This window comes from Oenanthe melanoleuca, chromosome 3 (genome assembly GCF_029582105.1).
Source record: "Oenanthe melanoleuca isolate GR-GAL-2019-014 chromosome 3, OMel1.0, whole genome shotgun sequence".
Lineage (NCBI taxonomy): Eukaryota > Metazoa > Chordata > Aves > Passeriformes > Muscicapidae > Oenanthe > Oenanthe melanoleuca.
The window spans coordinates 23,708,592-23,731,499 of record NC_079336.1 but is presented as its reverse complement, the minus strand read 5'-3'; the positions used below and the strand labels follow the sequence as shown (position 1 = coordinate 23,731,499).

The following is a 22,908-nucleotide window of genomic DNA, read 5'->3' as shown; positions in this document are numbered from 1 at the left end:
ACAGCTGAGAGAAATGACAGTCTTGACAAACCCATGGATGCAGTCAAGGATGAGCAAAATGAGGCTACAACTTGGAAAAAAGTGCAGGAATATTCAAAACAGTATGCTAAGCATGTAGTTACAGGCTGAGAAAATAGGTGGATAACAAAGATGAGCTGAATAAAGCACCTGCTACAGACAAAACCAGTACCAGACTGAAACAAGCTGCAAGGGAAAGAAAAGAAGCAGGAAGTCTCTCAGAGAGAAAAAAATCAGAGGAGCTTGCACCATAAAAATATGGTGCATACGACACTATAAAAAAGGCAAGCAAATGGAATGACAAATTGACCAGAGCGAGGAAGAATTTTGTAACATTCCAATGGCTAAGAAGTAATGTGTCTGCAACATGGAGGAAAAAATGTTGCTTTATCTGCTAGATGATAGAATGGCTGGTGGTAAGAAAAGATTTTGAATGGAAAATGAAGGCAGTCATTGATGGCACTTCACATGAAGACGTGGGAAATCAATGCTCAAGTAAACACGTAGAGGATGGTTTATGCCAACGTGTCCACCTGCAGACCTGCAGTCTGACAACGAAAAGCATTCCTCAGTAGATTTCTCCTGTTTCCCCCCTGCTTTTTCAGCCTAGTGGCAAAAAGATGGTATCAAAAACGATCACAAAGATTAAGAGTTTACACAGAAATCATTTAGTGGAACTTGTCCATAAGAAAAAAGATGCTATTTTCAAGTTGCTCTTTGCTGTAACAGCCCTCAGTCACTGATATTTGTGAAAGACTTGTAATCACCAGCCCTGTTTTCTGGCTGCATAAATAAACAACATAAACATTTGACCAGGGCAGCTGAAAACAATGACCTGTATTTTTTTTGTTTGTTAGCCCACAAACGGATGAAAGACAACTGAGTATCTGAAGACAGAAACAATACGGAATCCAGACAATACAAAGCAAAGCTAAGGAATAACAGAAATAATGCAGATATATAGTATAAAAATAATAATTAAAATTTCAGAAATGTTGTTTGGGAAATATAAGAAAAAAAGTTGCTATATTTTCACAGGTTAAACAAACAATAGCATGCCTCAAGTAACTGTACAAACCATTATTATGAGAAGGTACCCACAAAAGATCCAGATGTGCCTGGGAGCCTTAGTGTTCCCAGGCTCAAAACCAATATAGTTGACACTAAAACTGGTAAATTTTTCTTTAATATGAATATGGCCCATTTTATTCATGAGTAACTCTTCAGCATGTTGTTTTATTTCAAGTGTTTCAGAGGCCATTCCCAAAAGGCAGCCTGCATGCAGCAAACCCATTAGGAAATAAGGCATTGAGTGGTGCTAATACGGGCTGTGCTGTGCCATCAAGCACCTGTGTTTGGAACACCTCTGGACACAGTCTTAACTAGCACAAAGGTACTTTTGGGTAAGAGTATTGTATTAGTACGGGTTCCTAGTAACACTATGGTTATATTATGATTATTTCTATTCCATAAGTCAGAAAATAGTTATGTCTGACAATACTGCTCAGACATCCCTAGCTGCAACCAATTTTTTCTTAATGCATCAAAACCATGTTTTAATCTTGGAAAACAGTAACAGCACAGAAGACCTTGTCATAGCAAACAAGTTTAAGTCAACTAATAACAAATTAGTTTTGAGTAAATTAGATAGAATAATGAAGTATGACCGAAAGCCAGTGTGGCTGAATTCACGTGGGGAAATTCTTCTCTATTAAATAAGTCTTTATAAAGCCCAGACAGAGTAGCCAGACACAGATTCCTAATACTTACTTATTTTTAATCAAGAAAAAGTTTTTCCAAGGTCAAGTAGATTGAATAACTGTAGAAATAAACACACCTTCAGCAATTAGAAACTACAAGCAAACCCCAAATCACAATAGAATTCAAGGAGTGCACAGGTGAAGTGAAATCTGCCCAGATGTTCAAGCTGGGAAAAGCCTTACAAAAGACAGTAAGAACAAGTTGCTCAGCCATATAGAAAAGAGAATGCACATACATGAAGCAGCCAAGTAACATGGATGAAATAGAAATCTAGGACCATTAGGTATAACATGGAAAGTGTGAGATATATTTTATCTTATTTATGTTGTGAGACCCAACCTGTATCCTGTTCTAGCGTCCCCAGTATAAAGAAAGACAGAACTATTGGAATAAGTCCTGGTCAGGAAGTTAATAAGAGCACCAGCCCTATGAAGGCAGGCTGAGAATTTGGGGCTGTTCAGCCTGGAGATGAGAAGGTTGCATGGAGACCTCACAGCAACCTTCCAGTATTTCAAGCAGCCTAAGGGAAGCCAGAGAAGGACTCTTTGTCAGGAACTGTAGGAGGACTGAACAAGGAGTAATGCGCACAAATTGAAAGAGAAGGAATTTAGATTAGATATCAAAGGGAAAGTTTTTACTGTGAGGGTGTTTAGACACTTGAACAGATTCTCAGGGAGATCTTGGATGCCTCAACCCCAGCAGTATTACAAACCAGGCTGGATAAGGGCTTGAGCAACCTGGTCTTGTGGGAGGTGTCCCTGCCCACAGCAGAGGGGGTTGGGATGATGATCTCTAAGGTCCATTCCAATCCCTTAACATTCTATGATTTAGAAGCTCAAAATCAGTATTTTCTGTGGCTTGCATGTGTACAGGAATGCTGTTACAGAAAGGCCAAAAGTAATGACAATACAGGTAGTGATAGAGAAGTAATGCTGGAGCAGAACACAAAACTCAGGAGAATAACCTGCTTTAACAAGGAAGATCAGAGGATTCATCCCCAAAACTCTAAGAAGCGGGTACCAGATTACAGGCTCAGGAACACAGATGACTGTTTGAATCTCTACCACTTTACATTAACAGCTTTACTTGCTCTGCCTTCACCAGCTAATTAGAAAATGTATTTCTAAGAGGAAAAAAAACCAGGCACCAACAGGCCTCTCTGTCCAAGCTGAGCAGCATGACAACTCTCAGCTTTCAGAATATCCTTGATTATCTTTTATGGGAAGAGATAAAAAAAACTCTTAGCAAGGCTCTGCAGTGCAATAGTGTTTACCAAGTGTAAAACATACCTGACCTAAAAATCTGGAAGGATGACAACTGTGTTTCAGGCCATAACTATTTTGAAACTAACAAATCTACGCTTTAACCCTAAAAGCCCTAATCTACACTTTACTGAAGAAATCAATGTACCACAGACAAAGTAATTGTAAACATAGATACAGAGAAAATCTATGGAAAAAGCATGGGATAGACAGTTGTTTCAAAAACAGTCAGATAAGAAGAAGTATCAAGTTAAAGGGATGCTACTGGCAGACTGCAAAATGGTATGACCTTTAAGGCCCCTTTCAACCCAAACCATTTTATCATTCAATGTGAGCTCCATCAATCACTGGTATCTTCCAGATGGGACATATACCTATAGTTGTGCAGAATGACCAGGACTATCCTTAACAGAACAAGCCAGAGAGAGAACAAAATTAAAAGCCTAAGAGTGCAAAATCATGCCTTCTGGAACTAAAAGTTCCAAACCAAAATAAAAAATCCCAGCTTTATGAGGACTTAGGAGTTAATAGAATCTCTGAGTATTATGGCTGTCTTGATAATTATGAAAATATGATACAGCTTAAGTAAGTTCATGAAAGAAGCCAGAAAGACTCCTAAACAGTTCCACAATTCTGGAATTATTCTACAAGGAATAGTAAGAGCAGTGGAGGTTTAGATAGAGCATAAAAAGTTCAAGAACATTTCTGTTACATGGTGCCTAGGACACTGCAACTTTAGAAGCATAGTGCCTACTTGCTCCTGTTCTTTATTCTCTCAGATTCAAGGAATCTCTGCTCAAGTACATGTGTAGACTTGTTAATCTTATATTTAAATTTACTTCAAACATTTTTTACCTTGAAAACCCCAGATAAATGTCCCTTGGTTCAGGTTAGCTGGCAGCTGTGTGAAAAAGCTTCCCCAGTTGTCCAGATCCACCAACACAATGTGAGTCATGGTGCTCAGGTAGTCAAGATCAGGAAGTTCACCATCTTCAATGGGATAAAAAGGACACATTTAAAATTCATGTGACTTTCTGGTCAACCAACTTGCTTTTGAAAATTGCTGTAGTCACATATATAAGTGAAAATTACAAAACATGATGTTATTTGGTGACTGCATAAATTTTAAAATAACTGAATTAGCACTTAATAATGCACAAAAATTAGAAGAGTAGAATCTGGCTATATGATGGTCTAGACCTGGATAGTTTTGTGGCAAGTACAGAAAGCTGCCATCCTGCACCAAAGACACTTTAATAACTCTGTGTACCCCTGATTATGGCAATTCTCTGTGACATTCAATTGCTTGATTGCATAAAAGCACATAAAATGTTTAGATATACACTTTTTGCTGTACTTCTAACATAAATGTCAACCTCTTAATCAAAAGCATTATGACACTCCCAGCAATCAACACTTCCAATTTCTGAACACAAGGTACACATTCAGCATTCTCAATGTCATTCTTAGAAGTGATAATGAACTTGAAAAAATTGCATGCATGAGGGGAAAAAAAAAACCACAATACATATTGGGAATATATATTCTCAGCTGATACTGCTTTTCAGCAAGCTAACAAAGCTGAGCTGATGGTGATGGAACAGCATTGCCCACACAGAAAGCACTAACAGGCTCATAAATATTTATATATATATATATATATATATGAAAGTAAGTTTCTCTTGAATGTGTATGATAGAGCATGCTTACTCTTCTAGGCATTAGATCCCTAACTGGGGTATCCTTGATGGTCCTCTTCCTTTTAATATCAAATTATGCTCCAAACTAATTTGAAAATCAAATGTTTCAGTCTCAGGATTGTCACATCTGCCTTTCTGTTTGTTTTTTTCCCAAAACTTTATACATATGGCATATAGCAATAAATTGTGCAGTCTGAGTTTTGGAAATTGAAGTACTGAGAATTCAGTATTTGAGAAACAACAAGTACTAAGTTTTGAGCTCATTTATAGACTGGATGTAACTAAATGGTATGTGACATGTAGTGACAATGAAACAGAGTGTGTTAAGGACAGCAATACTTTCCTAATGTCAGAAGAAATTTTCTACATACTTTCACTAAGTTCTTCTTCTAAGTCCTCATTTTTTATTTTCTTTCCCTCTGCTGGGCCCCGCAGAGGAGAAAACTGTGGTCTGTCCTGAGTTTTGGATGGAGATGCTTGAAACCGTTGCTTGTGAGGTTTTCTGACCACACAAGCCCCTCTTGCTGAAAACTTAAATACTGTGTCTTCTGATTCTGATGAAAGGCTTGATAGATCAGGTTTCTGCAAGAAGCAGTGTTTCATGTGATAGTGCTGATGTGCACTTGAAAGATCATCAAAGTTTTTGCTGCATGCAGCACATCTAACAACATACATATCTCCTGTAGATTTTACTGACGTGTGACTCTTGAGATGCCTGTTCATATCAGCAATATTCTGTGCTGTTGCAGAACACAAGCAGCATCGAAACCATAGGTTTCCTTTCTGCAGCATGGCTTTCTGGCAATTCTCATAATCATTCCTCCTGTTTATTTTGGAGACATAAGTTGTCCGACAACCACAGTTTAAACGGTCTCCTTGTTCGACTGGGACGAAGTCCTCATCGTTTTTTATGGATAGTTCCATCTGCTCAGGCACAAATGTATAGTCCATGCTATGTAGTTCCTTGTAATGGATTAGAAATTCCTCCTCTGTGTTGAAGAAGAGATTACCACAAAGGCCACAGAAGTATTGAGTCTGTATCTCCTGATCATGATGCTCTTGGAAGTGCCGCTGTAGTGTTCCTAGTTTCCGAAAATGATTTCTACATAAGCCACACGAGTACCTGTGAAATGCATGGCTTTCTAAGGACATGCAATGCTGTTTAACGCTCTCTTCAGACTCAAACATCTCCTCACAAATGCGGCACTGCCACTTTCCCTCAACAGGAGCACTTTCAGGGGACAGCTCCATAGGGCCGGAAATGCAGTCTTTATCTCCACCTGCAGAAATGCTCACTGCATCGGAAGCAGATGGCATAGGTTCATCTTCTACAGCTTCTTGCTCATAGTAGTAACTATGTCCACCATGAAATTCAGTTATGTGTCCCATAATATCCTCTTCTCTAAGATCTACAGAGCATGCCCTGCACCAGAGAAGAAAATTAGTCAAGTGTGCTCCTCCATGGAATCGACTCATATGCAGGCGGATAATGCTTGAATTTTCAGCCAGCTTTCCACACACAGCACACTTGTGACAGATCCTATTTGCTGATAAAATGTGCTTTTCTACTGACTCTTCTGTATAAAACTTTTGAAGGCATTCACAAAACCAGGCTTTTACTTTGCAAGCACTACCTTGACTTTGGTTTGCAACTTTATCTTCACTTTTATCTTTTAAACTACTCTTCCGTTTTGAAGAAGTAGACCCCGTTTCACTGGAGGACTCATCTGGACTCAAATGTCTTTTAAGCAGCGGTCTTGACCGTTCCACAATGTAGCACAAATTAGATTGATTTTTATGTTTTCCATTGACATGGCAGAACATCAAGATGGACTCTTCCAGTGTAGTAAAAACTCTAATGTTATGTTGAGTGGTTTCTTTGTGTTGGGTCATCTGATTCTCATCAGCAAACAGTTCATCACAGTTCTCACAGTGACCTTTCATTTTAAAGATCTCTGCAACTTGGGAGATGCTTTTCTTTGACAGTGCCATGGGCCCAGAATTATAACAACGTGTTCTAAAATGGATTAAAAACAAAGTTAAATCATAACCTGAAACATTTTTAAACTTTCAGATGTACTCCATATATTACCAAGTAGCTACAGCAGTAAATGCATAGAAACAGTGTCCTCTATGTACTTTAACCCACCTACTAGCTTGCCAACAAAATCATGCAATGCATATTTAGTCTCTGAACTTTGAAGAGAATTAGGTGCTAATTTCCAAAGCTAGCATGTAGATTCATGATTATGTTTTTGACCGTACATTTTCAAAATCAAATGCTGTCAAATTAGAAACAGTACAACAGAGAACAATTTTTATTGTTCTGTTATAGAAAATACAAAAAGGATCCTGATATTGATCAGCTTTCTGCAGTGTTGGGTAAAGTGAAGGGGGAAGGCTTTTGATTGTCTATTCAGGAAGTCAACATTCAGATGGTCCCAGCTGCCCTGAAATCCACTAGTACCACTAAAAGCACGTCTGCATACCTGTCATTGCTCTGTGGATGTTTACATTATGAAGACATTATAAAGACCTTTCACAGACCTGAAATGAGCCGTTAATTCCATATGTGAGCGCAGTATCTTGAAGCAGGACATACACTTCACTTGGAAGGAGACCTCTTTGCACAGAGATATCAAGAGGTTCTTTGCAAAGGATGGAAAAGGTAGCGGATGGCCAGACTTCAGTGCATCTATAAAACAGAATGGTAGAAAGTAAAACTACACATTAGTTTTTCCACAGAATTTCAGCTCTCTGATAACATAATTACTATTGTTCCTGGTTTGTCAGGGGGTTCAGGAAGCAAGTTAACAAATGTCAGCTGAGCTACAGAAACTGTGCAATGGAAGCTGTAACTAAATCCGGGATGTTTTAAACTTCTGTAGCTATTTTATACCTGAATCTGTTTGCATCTTGCTTTTTCATACTCAGTGACTGACTTTACTTCCCTTTTCCTCCTTCTACAATGCCTAGGGTAATTTCTCTCTTAGGATATACCTTCTTCTCTTCCACCTATTACTACTGTTTACTTTTATTACATAAAATTTTGTTTTAAGCCACAGAGTATTTAGAAAAAAAAAAAAAACCCACACAATTTATTTAACAAGTTCCCACATACTCCGACCCAGTCTTTCTCTCTTTCTGATCCTTAATGTTAGTTCTTAAATTTTTAGATGCAGGACTTTCTGTTGTTCTGAGTATATACTCCAAAGGTAACTTCCCGTACCAGCAGAATAAGAAAATTCTACTGAAAAGAGAATGGAAAACGGTTTATGGGTTATATATTGTTCATGTTCTGCACCTTAGTAGGCAAATTCTCTTTGATTTTTCTGTTTTAGTAAGATGTGATGATCAGTGGGCAGTAATTTGAGGTTATGCCTTTCAGCTAACTTCACTGGCAGATCGCAGGCCATGCTGATAATTATTAATCATGAAGCCTTACCAATGCAAAGTAAAAAATGGAGCACTGAATTTTTTCTTCTGAGTTAAGCACTCCCCATCTCTAAAGAAGAAAACACTAACTTGTGCTTTTAATCTTTTCAAAGCAATAGCTCATCAGTAATCTTTTTTAAAACCTATGACCTGAATTTAAAAGCATCTGCAGACATCACATTGAGAATTAATAACCTATTTAAGAATAAAAGTACATTGGAGTGACAATGCATAAGGGAAAGTATAGCCATGAAACTATTGTCACTTTACTACATGAAGGCAGCAGTACTGATTGAACCTGCAGGGGATTCCTTCAAAGCCTGCCTTTCCTGTACATTTCCTGCAGCCACTCTAGGGGAGGGCAGAAGTTGAAGATACACTTATGCAGATGAGAAATAACTATATGAATCCTTTTGGCCATGTAGCCTTGTCCAAAGAGTTACAATGTCTAAAATATGGCCTCTTAGCAATTTAGCTAGCACTGAAGGAAATGCTTTAATGCCTATTGCTTATGTCAAAAATTAAAAGTTAGTACTGCTATGTTAAGTCATCAACCTTTAAGTCTTTGCAATACCATGATCAGACAGATCTTTCCTCTGGACTTTATTAAGCATGGTTGAGCAGCCATGAAGTGTGTGCAAGACATCAGGCTGGCAGTAGTGCTCCAGCTAAGCACTCTAAATTTGCAATTATATTGCAAATACAGAAGACATTTTCACAAGTCTTTGCCATCAGGAATGCCAAAGACATTGATAAGAAAAATAGCCTCCAAGCACAATACAGACTGTAGAGTAAGGGGGAAGGAACTCAACAGCCACTCTGACCAGAACTGAAAAAGAAATGCATGTGTTTTGCTCTGAGTCTCTATCAACATGCTAAACAAAAAATTATTCAAGAAAGCAGTTGCATGGAGTCACTGGAGGATGCAAAGCTTATATGAGAGGCTCAACAGCATCTCATAACAGCAAACCTGGTAGAGGAATCATTTCTACACAAAAATATGAATTTCAAAGCATCACATTTAAGATCATAAAAGAAAAGTAAGAATTCATTAATAGAAAACATTAAAACCTTAAGCCTTTTTACACAGCAGAAAAATATAAGTCACTTGCTATCTTAAGGATGAATTTTCAAAAAATATTATAAGCAGTACACTTAGTAGCAACATACCACTCGGTTCAGAAGCCTGGAGGACGTGGTTCTCTTGCAACATATGCTGCAAACACTCATCTCTTTTGGTGAAAAGGAGGAAGCAGTTTGGGCATGCAAAACACTGAATATGCTGTGGAGGAATACCTTTTTTATGCCCATCATTTTCATTTAGCTGGAAGAGAAAATGATCTATTTAGGGAAAAAATAAGTGAAGAAACCAGGCTGTTTTCACGTCCTCCCATTTCTCTCTCATTTCTGTGGTAATATTTGCACTTTTAAGTTTTCAGCTACCACATCTGTATTTATCTACAGTCTACCCCTTGGCATTTTAGCTCACAAGACACAAGGGACTGGCCAAAGTACCACTGTCAAACCCAGCTGTAAAGGGAATTCTGTCAGGCAACACTAGGTGTTTGAAACAGAAGAATCAGAGAAAACTATCTTGAAGAGTAAAAGAGAAGAGAAAGAAAGAGGGTTAAAGAAAAAACAAAACAAAAACACCCACCAAAAATCAATGAATAATTTTAAGTCTTAAACCTTCTACTATATTCAGTCAGACAAGTTATTTATCCTTATGCTCTTGCCTTAGATAAAAGATGATCACTGTACTGCTGAGAGGTTGGAAATCTTTCACAGCATATCACACAAGCAACAGCATTATGTGGGGGTCCATGCAATGTGACTGTTGGGTCACAAGGAGAATGATCAAATCTGGAGAAGAAGAAATAATTAGCAAACTAGTTCACTCCAAATAGTCAAATAGCTTTTTGTTAATGGGAAAAATTCTGTCCTTTGAAGCTATTAGACAAAAATCCCCTATCTAACCAACCTAAACTATAAAAATTCCTTACTTCCTCTATCATGAAATGTATCAGCTGAAGTGTCCTGTACAGAGATGATTCTCCCTGTGACTTACAAGTTAAAGTGGCCACTCTGGAGAGAAATCATACTGCTTTTATGAGAACTAACAAAGCCTTAATTTCCTACACAGACATTTTTATAATTTATTTATTTTTATCTCCCTGTACTAGTTCTGGTTGGAATGGAGTTCATTTTTTGTAGCAACTTGTATGGTTGCTCTATTTTGAATTTATGAACAAGAGTGTTGATAGCACAGAGAAGTTCTAGTTATTGCTGAGTAATGCTGGCACAGTGTCAAGGTCGTCTCTGTTTTTCAGACTGTCCCACCAGCAAGCTGTTGGGAGACACAGCTGGGACAGCTGACCTCAAATGGCCAAATGGACATCCCACAGCATAAGACATGATGCTCAGCAATAAAAGTTGGGTGGAGGATTAAGGGGAGATAGTGGGGAAGACAAATGCTGTCACTCCAAGTAACTATCACTTGTGATAGAGCTCTGCCTGTCAATTCCTAATTTAGCTTTGCATGTGCATGCAGCTTTTGCTTTACTTATTAAACTGTTTTTACTTCAGCCCAGAGTTTTCTCACTTTTACCCTACATCCCACTAGGATGAGCAAGTCAGTTGCTCTGTAGGGCTGAACTGCCTATGGGAGTTAACCCACAACACTCCCCTCAACTTCTCACCATCATGCCTATGGACACATTCACTAGTTAAAAGGCAGTATCTGATGGAACTGAACACAGACACACTGAGTACTGACTAGCAAGATCAGCTATGAACACATAGCCTATAGCTTTTGCTCCTCCTTCTCTGCATTAGGGCTTTTCTTTTTATCTTACCAACAACCTGTGTAAGGTAGCCTTTTGGTTTATTTCAAGTTTGGATGAAGATACAACTAAACTGGAGTACAGAAATCTTACTCCTCAAAAAAACCTCAGATATTAAAAAATGCTCAACAAGAGGAAGACATTAATTCTGAATGAAAAGAAACAAACCACACACATCAAGTTAAAAAACTAAAACAAACCAACAAAAAAAACCAAAAACAAACAAACACAAAAAACCACGAAGCTCATTTATATAAATTTTAACATTTTAATTGGCTCTCAAAATGGAGATTTTTCAGTACAGGCATTTTATAGCAGACTTGATGCTGATGTCCTAAGTTAGAGCATATTCTTTCATTATTTATTACTCCTTACACTGAACTCTTGGAATGTATCTCCTTACCTTTGAAGGTGACCTAGAAGGAGATGTACATTATCAAACCGTCTGTTGCAATGCATCACAGGACAATATTTGGGACTGCTGCTGACTTGAGTCTGACCCGTCCTCTTATTAGCACCCCTTCTTCCACCCTTAACAGAGCCTGGTTTCAGACCTGTGTTCCAAAACAAAAGTACTTAACCAGAAGCTGAATTTCTTAACCAGAGGCTTAAGAAAACAAGTAACACACAAGCCCTAAAACATTCCAGAATCAAACTGCAGTGATTCTTAAAACTGAACTAACAATCCTTCCACTGTCCTTCAATCCTACTACAGTAAGTTTGCTCTTTCACTGTCTCTTCAATTCCCAGTAATGTAACTTTTCAAACAGTTTAATACTCCAGGTCCTCCAGGCAGTATTTTAAATCCATTTAATATTGTTAAGTTACATTTACTTACACTTTCCCAAGCAGCAGTTGAACAGTAATATTTTTTCTTCCTAGTAACTTTGCTTATAAAATTAACATTGCCTTACTGGCTTTTAGATTTCGTATCTCAAGTTTTCTAAACAGCAAAGCATTACAAGTATAGCTTTCATGGAAATAAATGCTTAGGAACTTTCAAATTATATGCTCTATCAGAATAATATATTGTAAGATTTGGTTATGCACAAGGCACCTGCAAGCTCAACACAATTTTCACATGTTCTACTCTGCAATACAAGACTTAGAAACCATCACTCAGACTTAGGTTTCTATTCTTACCTGGCATTTTTAACCACTGATTCACACATAACCTTGCTGCCTCTGTGTCACTGTGTTCCCGAATAAATTCTAATTCTTGCAACCCATGAGCATATTGGGAATCAACTTTCTCCTAAAGGAAAAAACATACCAGACAAATCTGTGATCAAATTTAACGGAAGGAAAAAAAAACAAAAAACAAAAAAACTTACCTATGGGTTCCTAAAAAACACACCCACAAAAACCTAAGTGAGGGGAAAAAGAAGTCTTACAACTTAACTGACTTCTATTTAACACAATAAAGACAGAATGTAATAGAAAAACAAAAAAGAAAAGAAAAAGGTGTTTTCACTTTGAAGACTAAATTTAAGTCTGCAGTTTGCATCACCTGATGAAGAGCAAAGAGACAGGCAGGAGGAAAATATTTACCTTTAACAAAAGGATCTTTTAGCCTTCATCGTTTAGCCTTCATTTCAGCCTTTAAGCTGCTTTAAAAGCTACACAGTTATCTCTGACTCCACTTTACAGTTGAAAAATTGTATGTGGAGATATAAACAGGTGGCCAAATTCAAAATGGAAGAGACAGAAGGGGGATGTAGGCCTCCAGACTTCAAGGCTACCTTGGACTATATCTAATCTAGCCTTTTACTCCGTTGTACTACAGCTGCATTGTCTACCATAGACTGTAACAAGCTGTAACTGTAGCAGAATTATGTGATTTTTAAAAGCCATTAACAGTGTTGAGAAAATCAGGCTGGGAAGTCAGCACATTCTGCAGACTCTGCATTTACATTTGTCCCTGTTCAATTCCATGAAGTTCTTGTAATTCATTCCTTGAAGATGTCCAGCTCCCACTGACAGCCATCCTACCATTAAGCTCACTGACTGTACCTCCCAGTTTGCAATAAAGTAGAAAGTACATTCTTTTCAAAAGGCTGCAAAGTGCAACTAATAGGACTCAACTTTTAAAATTATGCCTTAAACATTGAACATTTTATCCCATTATGAAATGCTACCTGATACAGAATTAATGTGGCAAACAGCTTCCCAAAAGTGTCAGACAAAAGCAGGTAAATAGCAATGCTTGCTGCAGGTGGCTTGTGATAACTGTTATTTTTCAATTAATTGAAACATTAGAATACCAGAATAATAGATGATAAGGCTCCTCTGCTATAGTTTTCATTCTTTTAATTATTTTATTTAATTTAATAATTTAATTTAATTCATTTTCCCTCCTTAGGAACTGCAATAAGACTAGAACGTGATGCCTCACCAATTTTTTTGTTTACTCAGTAGTGAAAACAAAGGCACTTGTGGCTACAAAGCCTTTATTATACATTTCTTCCAAAATAAAACACATCCAATACCTTAAAGGCTTTGTTTTTTTCTTCTTTTTGCTGTTTCTCTACTTCAACATGGCGTGCCAGACGATCCAGGGTTGATTCAACTCTTTCCTTCTGATAGTCAATGTGATCCTTACGCCCAGTATTTCTCTACAATTGAAAAGTTAAACTCCTATTTGGTGATTGTTATGTAACAAACACTAATACAAACAATAAAAATGTAATAAATGTAATAAAATGTAACAAACAATAATACAAAAATACACTAATGAAAAGTGATGCCCAAGCATCACCACATAGTTCAGTTCCATGAGGTACCCTGTAGATTTCTCTTTCTTTTTAACAGAATCTGTAACTTCTATTAAAAACCAAGCAAAAACAACCCTCCCCTCCACAAACATTAGCCTCACCATGCAGTAGAGGAACAAGCATAATTGTGCTCAGTGTCCTAGAAGTCTCCAACAAATGAAAAGTTAAGTTCTTCTAAGTAAACAAAATCCCTCCTGACTTCAAAGCCAATATGCAGCCCATCTAAGAAACCTGAAAACTACTATTATTTTTGCTCTAACACTGCCCATTATCTCCAAAAAGGCAGATCATGAGCTTTTTCTAGCCTAAGGGATTGGACATATATTGTAGTTTCCTCTTCTTAACAGAGTCAACTCTAGTAAATCATCCCCCTAATGTCAGCCTGTGCATGTACACAAGATCCACCTTTCCTTAAAATCACATTTATTACAAACATCATCTGCTGCAACACAGGAGAACAAAAGCCAAAAGATAGTCACTGCTACCAAAACCAGCTGCAGTAGGGTCTATCAATGTCCCTTTCAAAGGCCTTGGAGAGCAGGCAGAATGAGTTTGCAGGATAGATAAACTGATGAGCGTGCTTCTGACTTGGAATTCTTAGAATGGATTATGAAGGATTAGGCTGAGCTAAAATCAGACTGTCACTGGAATAAGGTCATTCAACCCATACATTGCTCCTAAAAAGTTACTTTAGAAACAAAGGGCATTGTAGTAGACCAGGTATGTTTTCAGGCTAGAAACTGGACAACCCAACTTCTGAGGCCGCATGTAAAGTGACATTTTTATTTCCACACACTTGTTAAGATGACTGAAAGACAAAAGTACCAAGTAATTTCAGGGTGGAAAAAACGGCTCTGGAAAAAGTGAAGTGCTGGTATTCTTGCTTTTCACTTAACAGCAAGTAGAACAATCAAAATATTTCAACAGTGGTTGTTTAGTACTTGTTAAAAATACACCTAACAAGGCTTGTGTGAAGAGTAACTGATAAGAAAAAAATACAGAAGAGACCTATTATTTTATTCAACCAAGATGTCCTAAAATACATTGAAACATACTCACATGAAAATAAGAACTGCTGTTAGGCTCTTCATCCTCACTGCTGACAAGATCAATGCATTCAAGGACAGGCCTTAAAGGTCCTTCCTGGAAAAAAAAGTTAAAAACACATACACAAAAGCATTAAATATCTCTTTCTCAGAGATAAAATGTACCACCTCTGCCATATACTGGCAGTTTCTTCCAGGTATTAACAAGCAACTGCATAGGGCAAGCTAGGAAGACCTACTGGCTAATGATGAATAGCAGAGAGAAAAGCAGCATGGAATCCTCTCTGCTGCTCCTAATGCATCTCATTCTTAACATTCTTCCACCTTTCAAGGCAGTAAAGCTGTTCAGCTGGCCAGGCATGAACAGTCTTCTGTCTCACTGGGGAGAAGAGGGATGAAATCTTGGACAGATGACAAAAGCTTCTATGAATCAAGCTGCCAGCCTCCAATTACCCCCAAAGAATAACTCTTTTTGATTAAATAAAGATAACATGGTTTTCTAAACAAAATATTAAAAAAAAAACCCACTGCAGATTTGCTTCTGTAGAAACTGACAGGCTCTGCAACACTTTTAAGAAATTAAACCTTTATTAAACAGGTGTTAGCAAGTAAGAGCTCAAAGACACACTCCAACCACCTGATGTCCAATCAGTTCAATAAAGTGTTTTGAAATGCTCAACTCTGATCCTAACAGCTTCTTCAAGGGCAGAGATTTTTCTTATTTCTGTTTACTTACTCTCACTCAGGACTCAACTAATCAAAACTTAAAAAACTGACAGTTCAAATACCAGAGTAATTTGCTTTCAAGCTTAGAAGTTCAAATTATCAAAACAATAAATTGAACTTAAGTAATATTACACTTGTTTAAATGTTTTCTGCACACATTAAATGTCTTTTTTCCAAAGTCTGTGCCTTTTGCTATGCAATTTTTGTGTACTGTTTACCTCTACACAAGCCCCAAACTTAAAGTTAAGGAAGTTTTAGTTACTTTATTTTCCTGATGGTTCAACTAAATAGCAATGCAAAGATGGTGCCAACCCTGAAGATTCCATCACTATAGGATAGGTAAGAAGCTGAGGATCAGAGAGCTTCATCCTACCTGTTGTAACTTCTCACTAGGTGAGTGGGGGAGTAAATCTTGGCACACAAAGAGTCTGCAATTTAAAAAAAAAAACATGGACAAGCTCTCCAAGGACAGCTGAAAGCTGGGGCCTCTCTATCTGACTATACTGGCATACTTGGCACTCAAAGACATAAAAGTATTCAGATGTACTAGCACTAAGATATGCTCACTCTTCATATCTTTCAAAGATCCTTCACATTCAAAGAAAAAAAAAAAAAACCAAGCAAACAGAAAACAACAAACCCCCCTCCCAAAACCCACCAACCAACCAACCAAAAACCACCGAACCTAAAAAAATCCTCCAAACCCCCAATATGATATACTTCTAAATTACTTCCCTAAACAATCTTCAAAAGCCATTCTTCTCACAAATCAACAGCCATGACACTGAGCAACAAACAAAAATGACACCTACTTCTGTGAGAAGAATTTCTAGGGTTTTAGTTCTCCAGGCAGCTGTGGCATCTCTGCTGTTATTCACAGCTTCACCTGGAAGCATCAACAGAACTGTAATTCCACTATGCTATGCAAAATACTAAGTTTAGCTGTTAATACAATAGTATTTTGTTTAACTGGTAACTGGTAAAGATGAAGCCTCATATTCATCTCCAAGGAGAGTTTTCTCAAGGAGTTCTGTGAAGCTCATTTTTATCCCAAAGTTTTCTCTGAAAGCCCTTAACAGGTCTCTCTCTCAAGCCCTTCTTCATTTCACTCTATCTTTGGGTGATCTGGCCTAGCTAACAGACACCTTGTCCACAGACACACCATGCAAGGTGTTTTGTTTGCTGTTTTAGCTTTATGTGCGTTCAGACCAAATGCCCAGTTTACTTAAACAGCACAACAAACTTCTGTATAATTATACACATACTACTGTGCAGAAAACATGAATCTAGCTTTCATGTATGTGACCACAAACTTATCTTTGACAAATACTTAAGTGAGCATAATTGTGTATACACATAAAATGTACTTACCACAGAACAAGTTTACATTAAAATCAATTTTTAAAAATTGACACAAGTTGTACTGTTTGTACAAGTTGTACTCTTTGTCCCAGACTTCCAACTTTTAAGACTGCTAAGAACTGACCAATATGGCAAACCAACATGCACTTAAAAGGTTTTGACATTATAACCTAGCAAATACAAAATTCAAGTCCCTGGCTGACTTGGGATGGGTGCAGAAATAAGAGTTGCTTCATAACATTACTATAATTTTATTCTGTTCCTGCTGTCATGCAACTAAAAGCTAGAGAGACAAATAGTTCATTCTGAATATCTAATATTTAACATCACAGAGGTAAAGGAAGCAAAGCCTTTAACTGGTAACTACCATATTTTAGTGCATTACTTGATCTGATGTATTAACTAACTCTCCTCTAAGTCTGATGTTTTTGGTGCCAACTGTAGCAGCTTGAATTATCTATCCATTTGTTCACAGGACATTACAATTGTGAATTTCTTCACTCTTGCCTTATCCTTCCCAAGTAAGCAAAATGGGGGCAAGACCATCCTATGCTAAGAACACAGGAGTAACAGCTTGCACTGTAGATTAAATCATATTTCTCTGGTGGCATGGAAAACTTAAAATGTAATGATTTTAAATGGATAAAAGAAGTTTTAATGAAGAATTAAAAGGTGGAAAATTCTGGAAGAATAGTTTTGTGTTTCTTGAATGAGGGTGAATCAGATTACAAAAGCTGAAAATCTCTAGCAGCAGCAGATTGACAAAAAGTCCTTATTTGATGGAGCAAAAGCATAATCCTATAGTATGAATTCAAACACCCTAGTACAGGTGAATGAAGTAGAAAACCCAAAATCACAAACAAAAAAACCACACTAAAGCTACATCTGTTAAGAAGGAAAAAAAAAAAAGGAAAAGGGAAGAAAAACACAGATCACATGGCCTACAGCTACTCGTTATTTATCAAAATGAGCAGAGGTTGGGATACCCTAGTAGCTTCTATAATTCAATTTATACAATACCATCTTGTGCACTGGGTCTTTAGGACATGCAGGAGGCATCCACCCATAACATTTATGAAGAGTATGTTTCCAGTCATATACATTATTATATGGAAATGATGATTTAAAGCTAGCCAAGCAGTCTAGAAATCTCTTCACAAAGTCCAAAGTCACCCTCACTCACTCAAGAGGAGCAAATGAGATCTGAAGACATATTGCTGCTATTAAATGATGGCCAGGGTCACACACCTTTCCCCTCATATTCATCAATTACAATGGTAAGCTCCTCACCCCAGGATATAAATCCTGAACAAAATTTGAGCAGTCTCATCTTCCTATATATAGCAGCGTCTCCTGGAACCAGTGGTCACTGGGACCACAAAGGATCCCTATTATCCACAGGCAAAGCCAAGGGACAAAAAAAAAGTGTTGATTTTAGTTCTCTTGTTTCAGTTTTCTTTCAGTTACTGTTCTTGGTGCTCCAGCAGCCCTTCAATCCTTACACTTTCCAAGCTATACTAGTTTCCTTGTTCATTTCCCAGTTTGAAGAAAATGAAGCTTATTCAGTCATATCACAGAATCATAGAATGGTTTGGGTTGGAAAGACCATCTTGTCCCAACCCCCCTGCCAAGGGCAGGGACATCTTCCACTAGACCAGGCTGCTCACTAGACAGGCTCCAGCCTAGCCTGTCCCCCCAGGAATGGGGGACATCCACAACTTACCTGGGAACCTGTTCCACTGTCTCACAGAAAAGAATTTCTTCGTGGTATCTAATCTAAATATACTCTTAGTCTAAAGCCATTCCTCCTTGTCCTCTCACTATACACTCTTGTTAAAAGCCCCTCTCCATCTGTAGGCTCCCTCCAGGTGCTGGAAGGCTGCACTTAGGTCACCCTGAAGCCTTCTCTTTTCCAGGCTGTACAACCCCAATTCTCTTAGTCTTTCCTCACAGGAGAGGTGCTCCATCCCTCTGATCATCTTGGTGTCCCTCCTCTGGACTCCTTCCAACAGGTCCCTGTCCTTCCTGTGCTGGGGACCCCAGAACTGGATGCAGCACTGCAGGTGGGGTCTCACCAGAGCAGAGCAGAGGGGCAGGATCCCCTCCATGGCCCTGCAGCTTTTGGTGCAGGACACACTGGAACTTCTGGGCTGCAGGCACAGTTTGCCATCTCATCCACCAACAATCCCAAATTCTCTGCAAATGCACATGAATACATATGTGTATATAATGAACTTTGAACCAAATAAATTTTGCCCAAATCAAGCAAAATAGTAAGGCATCTCAGAGATAACAAACTACTTATAGTTTTTGCAAAAAACCAGCTGTCCTTCTTACTAGAGCACGTGCAGAAAAAGTCTGTATGTTGAACTTCTACTTTAATCAAACACCATACAAAACGGGGGAGAATCTAGCAATTATTCATCATATCGTTCAAAAATGAGACAAATCTACAAAAAAAAATAGCCACTAAAAATATTTACATCATTGAATCACTTGACCTTAGTAACATGACTTGCTCCTCCAAGGAAAACATCTTTAGATGTGTAGATGTGGCTCCTAGGGACATGGCTTAGTGCTGGGTTAAGGGCTGGAGTCAATTATCTTAATGGTCTTTTCCAACCTAAACAATTCTATGGTTCTATGTAATCCTACCATCCAGCACCACTTGACTGATGACAGATCGAGGCCAGAACACAGGCAGCACAAAAAACATTCTGCTTCTCTTGGACATCCAACAGATACAAGTATCTTACAGCTACCTTAACATAAAGCATGTCAGCATTACATTAGGTGTTGTACAATAAAGAGCACCTCACAATTTGAGAGGATCATTTAAGGCTTCTAACCCATTATTTCCTTCCTGTTCTAAATTGAGGACAGTGATTTCAGCATTGATTTGCAGAATGAGCAGTGATTTATTCCATTAACTTTAGAAAGACTATTCATAAAGCAAAATTTTATGGAACATGATTACCAGGAAAGTATCCTTCTCTCTGATCACTGTAAAAACCCCCTCACCTGCTTGGATACTCAAGATCACATTTTCTCTACAGGACCAACTGACATCATCCTACACCCTTCCAAGAAAGGGCACATAAACATTTAACATCGAGTTGTAATCTGCCACAAACACTCACAAATGACATTATTTCTATTAAAGAGTAATGCTTTTCACTGAAATATAATCATCATCAACAGAGTCAGTGAAGACCCCTCTCCTGTTTACTGGACTACTGAAAGAGTATTTTTACAACATGCAGTGTATTTCCAGTGCAAGGTCACTTACTCCAACGAACTCAATCTCATCTTCACTTTCAGAAGTTGGTGGGTTACTCTTCCGAGGGCTGTCAGAGCTACGAGACTCCATTATCTAAACAGAAACAAAACATACCATATATTTAACTTTGTAAGTTTCGTTTAACTATACATTCTATCTGTATTCAACAAGTCTCTGTCATTCACACTCAGTTATCAGCGACACTACAGTAAGTGATAAACGACTCTGACTCGAATCACGCTACTGTATTTTCCCAAATGTGTAACACGTGGTTTTATCTCCAAAGCATGCCGATACCTACACTCCTCCAGCAGCCATAGCTGCAGTGCAGCAGCCCAAGGACATGCCTGAGCCCGAAAGCCCAGCAAGAGCCGAGACCCGAGCTCCAGCCCAGCGGCGCTCAGCCAGACGAGCCGAGGCCGGCCCGTAACAGCTGCGGGCGCGCCCGGGCGTTTTTAGCAGCGGCGGCTGCTCCGGGCCGCTCTAGGACCGCGGCAGAGGGCTGAGCCCGCTGCTCCAAAACAACGGCGGGCTGCGCTGCTGACTCACGTTCCCGTACCGCAGGGCACGGCACACAGCACACGGCTCCGCGGGCTCTGCGGGCTCCGCACGCCGGGCAGGCCGTGCCGGGCAGGCCGTGCTGCGGCTGCCGGGCCCCACCCGCCGCCACCGGGCCCGCGCACCCCGGCCCCGCTCACCCGCCGCCGGGCCCGCGGGCAGCAGCGCCCCGAGCCCGCCGTGTCCCCGCGTCCTCTGCGGCCCGGGGGCGGGGCGAGGGCGCGGCACGGCTCGCCGGGATCGGGATCGGGAGGTGCCGCCGCTGCGCCCCGCGTTCCCCATGGCAGGTGCTGGCGCTACCGCGGCAGCACCATGGCGCGGCCCCCGGCCGGCGCTCCGGGCTCTTTCCTTCTTTCGCGCTCTCTCCTCCTTCCAGCCTCCCCTCGTCCGCCTTCAGTTGGGCTGCATCGAGTTCCGGCTCTGGGGGATGAGGGGAAATCCGCAGGCCGCTTCCGGGGCAGGAGGAAGGGCGGCTATTTGGGCTGGCAGCTGAGGGCAGGGAAGGCGCCAAAATCAACGGGCCGGGCCGGGCCGGGCCGGGCCGCGGTCCCTGTGCCTGCTCAGCCGCCTCGCACGGTGCTTTATCCAGCCTAGGCATCGCAAAGGTCCTTGCTGAAGGAGGCGTTGCCCAGGGCAGTGATGAAGTCCGGGTACACCGTGGTCCTTGCTCCACTCATCTTCCAGGACAATCTGTTCATCATAGAAGTTTGTCAGTCTGGTCAAGCCTGATTTCCCCTTCGTAAAGCCATACTGAAAGCTCAGTGATTTTCTTGTCACTGAGAGGCATGGAATAGTTACTGGGATTGGCTGCTTCATTAGTTTCCCAGGGATCAGAATGTGGCTGACTGGCCTGTGGTTCTTCCTGCCTTCCTCCTTCCTGCTCTTCTTGAAGATGGAGGTGACATTTCTTTCCTTCAGCTTCAGGCACCAGTCCCAGACACTATGACCCATGAAAGAGAATTGAGAGTGATCTCACAGCGACATCTGTCAGCACTCTCAGTACCTGTTGGTGCATCCTGTCAGGGCCCATAGACTTAGCATTCATGTGCCCAGATTGATAATGTATTCCCTGGCTTGATCCTCTCCCACCATACTTCTTCCTTGATCCAGCCTTTCCTCCTGATTTTTTGAACCTGAATTCCTGAAGGCTGATCTTGGTAGTGAAGACTGAGGCATGTACTGTGCCACTATGTCATCTGTCTCATGTAGCAATGGGCCTACATTTTGTCACCTATGTACCCGGAGAAGCTGTTCTTGTTGTCTTTGACATCCCTAGCTAGATCCAATTCCAGTCATGCTTTAGCTTTCCTAACTTCATCACTGTATGTTTGAACAATATTTCTGTATTTCTCTGAGATAAACCATCCTTGCTTCCACACTTGCTTCCTGTTTGTGTTAGAATTTGACTGGGAATTCCTTGCTCATCTACACTGGCCTAGTGGCATTTTTGCCTAACTTCCTATTCACAGGGATGAACTGCTCCTGAGCTTGGAGGAAGTGATCCTTAAATATTAACCAGCTTTCTTGGGCCCCTCTTGCCTCCAGGGTTTTATCCCACAGGGCTTTTCTAGGCAGAACTTTGAAGACACCAAAATTCACTCTCCAGGGTGGTAAGTCTCCTTTTTATACTTCACCCTCCCCTCAGTCTCTGGAGCTCCACCATCTCATGCTCACTGTGGCCAAGGTTGCCTTGAGCTTTACATTGACCACAATTCCTTCATGGGTATAGGTCCAACAAAGCATTGCTCATTATTTGTCCTTGTTGATCCTTTATGACTTGAAAGAAGTTACCACTGCACTCCAGAAACCTCCTGGATTGCTTATGTCCTGCTGTATTGTCCCTCCAGCAAATATCTGAATGGTTGACTCCCACATTAGGACCAGGGCTTGCAAACATGAAGCTGCTCCTATCTAGAAAGGGACTGGGAGATTTCTCCATTATGGTGCCTTGTAAACATTTCTTTGCTTACATGCAAGAGCTGAAGGTGAACTCTCCTAAGCTCCATCTTGATTTTCTGTTCTGTTCCTGCCATATCACTTTATGCCCTTTGCTTTTTTCTGTGTCCATCAATCCCCAACAAGGCTACTGGTTACTCTCTCACTTAATTCTTAGTTTAAATCTCTGCTTATGTGGTCAGTGATC

General features: G+C 39.8%; 1 protein-coding gene across 3 annotated transcripts in view; it reads right to left on the bottom strand.

Annotated features, from left to right (window-relative positions):
- Positions 1–21,207, bottom strand: part of ZNF451 (zinc finger protein 451) — a 34,346-nt gene extending 13,139 nt beyond the window's left edge. Inside the window, exons 1-11 of one of the 3 annotated variants that reach the window (XM_056486658.1) lie at positions 20,906–21,207; positions 20,217–20,300; positions 14,853–14,936; positions 13,509–13,634; positions 12,163–12,274; positions 11,423–11,573; positions 9,913–10,039; positions 9,347–9,500; positions 7,289–7,436; positions 5,113–6,758; positions 3,897–4,031 (exon numbers count right to left, since the gene is read on the bottom strand). In XM_056486658.1, coding sequence (XP_056342633.1) covers positions 3,897–4,031; positions 5,113–6,758; positions 7,289–7,436; positions 9,347–9,500; positions 9,913–10,039; positions 11,423–11,573; positions 12,163–12,274; positions 13,509–13,634; positions 14,853–14,936; positions 20,217–20,297 — 2,764 coding nt within the window. In that variant the 5' untranslated portion in view covers positions 20,298–20,300; positions 20,906–21,207. Of the gene's footprint in view, positions 1–3,896; positions 4,032–5,112; positions 6,759–7,288; positions 7,437–9,346; positions 9,501–9,912; positions 10,040–11,422; positions 11,574–12,162; positions 12,275–13,508; positions 13,635–14,852; positions 14,937–20,216; positions 20,301–20,504; positions 20,886–20,905 lie in introns of those variants that run through there. The other 2 variants (XM_056486657.1, XM_056486659.1) reach the window with 2 other exon arrangements.
- Between the last annotated feature and the right edge of the window lie 1,701 nt (positions 21,208–22,908).